Here is a 2500-nt window from a genome sequence, read left to right as displayed (position 1 = left end):
GTGTGTGTGTGTGTGTGTGTGTGTGTGTGTGTGTGTGTGTGTCTTTAGTCTGTCTATAGTGTCTATAATGTCAATTTATATGGGTTTGTCTGAGTATATAAGTGTGCCTGAGTGTGTGTGTGTGTGTGCGGGGGGGGGGGGGTGTTGACACTCAAAAGCTAACCTCTACTCTCTGTAACGATGAGGCCAGACTCCTCTTCTCATTCTCCTTGGTCAGCACCCCAAACGCCACAAACCCCACCCCAGTCACATCCTTTTTGTACAAATACCTGTGGTACAAAAGCAGGGTTTGTGTGTGTGTGCGCGCGCGTGTAAGTGAGAGAGAGAGTGAGACAGTGAGTGAGTGAGTGAGTGAGTGAGTGAGTGAGTGAGAGAAAGAGAAAGAGAGAGAGAGAGAGAGAGAGAGAGAGAAAGAGAGAGAGAGAGAGAGAGAGAGAGAGAGAGAGGAGAAAATAGGGGAAAAGTCTGCAATATGATGATGCTTGGCCTTTTTTGTTTGGATGGATATCCATATTACCTGGCAATAATTTTAACCGTCAATTCTTCATCGTCCACATAGAAGAAGGGTTTTCCTGTAGTCAAAGAAACCTCAAAGCTGGGCAGGACTGAGAGGAAGAGTTCAAAGTGCGAGAGAGGGGCATATCATTTCACTTTATCTTCCAACTTTCAATTGTCCACCGGTTTCTGTGTACATACGTACACGTTGCTTTCTTACCATATTCTTTCACCTCAAACTCAGCTGTGAAGTTCCTTTGTGGTGCACTTTGGAATCTTGTCACCACCTTCCACATTCCAATGCTGGAGAGGAAAGCCAATTAGACAATGGACATCATACAATGACGCCTGCCACTACTCTGCTGATTAGATTACCCTTCAGTAGATCCCTACAGCTTCAAGAATGAAATACAAATCTCTTCATTCTGCAGGCCTTGCCCGGATTACATGAATGAGGTCTTAGTCTTAGTCTTGCTTGCAGAGTGGCCACCGGATCAGTATCTGTGTACCTAAATCCTATCATAATTCTATTAAGATTAGATCTATTCCCCCTATTGACCTCAGCCTTCCTGTGGTGAAGTAAAAAAGGGTCTTTTAAATTGGTTGTCTAACGTATCTAACTTATGGTTTCTAAAAAGAGAGGGACGGGGGCTCTATGTCACATTTCATAAACCATCAGGGGCAGGTGGGACTGAAAGACTCACCGATGTGGTATTCGAGACCTCACCTGACAACTTCAGATAGCTTGTGCTCTCCAGACATAATCCCTCGGTTTGGGAAAAAGACATCTTTGGTGAGGGTAATTCCATCTGGAGTCTTGGGTGGGTCGGGGGTAGAAGAATGTTTGTGATTGATTTTCTGAATTGATTGAATTGAACATGATACAGCTCTCTGTGTCACAGCTATAGTTGCTCTTTTACTTTGCGATACTTAAATCCAAATGTGAGAATAGGGGCAGGTTTAGTTAAACCACCACAATGTTTCTCCACACCCACCCACACACACAGGCGCGTATACACGCACACACACACACACACACACACACACACACACGTATGCACGCACGCACACACACACGCGCGCGTATGCACGCACACACACACACACACACTCAAACACACGCACACACAAACGCACACACCCACACACACAGAGAGAGAGAGAGAGAAAGAGAGAGAGACAGTCAGAAAGATAGAGAGCGAGATGAGATATACTGTAGAAAGACAGACAGAGAGAGAGAGATGAGATAAGAAAGACAGAGAGAGTGAGAGGAGAGATAGAAAAACAGTGAGAGAGAGAGAGAGAGAAAAAGAGAGAGAGAGTGAGAGAGGAGAAATAGAAAGACAGAGAGAGGGAGAGGAGAGATAGAAAGACAGAGTGAGAGAGAGAGAGTGAGAGGAAAGAAAGAAAGACAGAATAAGAGGAGAGATAAAGAGTGGAATAAATATTTGCATACCATGATTTCCACAGAAATGCCGCTTTCTACAGGTTGCATTGCTGGACTCAGAGAGAACACTCTGTACATGACTGGAACAATTACAGAATAAGACACCATCACTACTACACATCATGTTGGATTATTAACTTAAATGTATACCATAACTTAAATGTATACCATGGGGAGCAGAGCTTTCAGCCGCTCTGCTCCCAAACTCTGGAACTCACTCCCACCTGACATCCGAAACATTGACTCCTTCCCTCAGTTCAAATCCTCTCTCAAAACCCACCTTTTCAGGATTGCATTCTCACTGTAGTTGCCATGCTGTTTTTACTTGCACTTTTAATTTTAATTGTTTTGTTATTTGTTTGCTCCTGTTTTAAATTGTAAAGCGTCCTTGAGTGACATGAAAGGCGCTGTGAAATAAAATGTATTATTATTATTATTATTATTACCTTAGAGCAGGGGTTTTCAACTGGTTTTGTCCCAGGGACCACCATTCTGAACAGAAAGTAATCCGCGGCCCACTGATGTGCCAGTGATTCCCAAAACATTTTACAGTCCCGT

At 43.7% G+C, this 2500-nt stretch overlaps 1 protein-coding gene across 1 annotated transcript in view; it reads right to left on the bottom strand.

Annotated features, from left to right (window-relative positions):
* Nucleotides 1–2500, bottom strand: part of LOC105900851 (complement C3-like) — a 33347-nt gene that overhangs the window by 29232 nt on the left and 1615 nt on the right. Inside the window, exons 3-7 of the mRNA XM_031561795.2 lie at nt 1952–2022; nt 1223–1311; nt 716–798; nt 518–605; nt 164–269 (exon numbers count right to left, since the gene is read on the bottom strand). Coding sequence (XP_031417655.2) covers nt 164–269; nt 518–605; nt 716–798; nt 1223–1311; nt 1952–2022 — 437 coding nt within the window. The remainder of the gene's footprint in view (nt 1–163; nt 270–517; nt 606–715; nt 799–1222; nt 1312–1951; nt 2023–2500) is intronic.

The sequence above is a fragment of the Clupea harengus genome, chromosome 24 (assembly GCF_900700415.2).
Source record: "Clupea harengus chromosome 24, Ch_v2.0.2, whole genome shotgun sequence".
Classification (NCBI taxonomy): Eukaryota; Metazoa; Chordata; class Actinopteri; order Clupeiformes; family Clupeidae; genus Clupea; species Clupea harengus.
The sequence above is the reverse complement of the archived record's forward strand: the minus strand, read 5'-3'. Positions and strand labels throughout refer to the sequence as shown.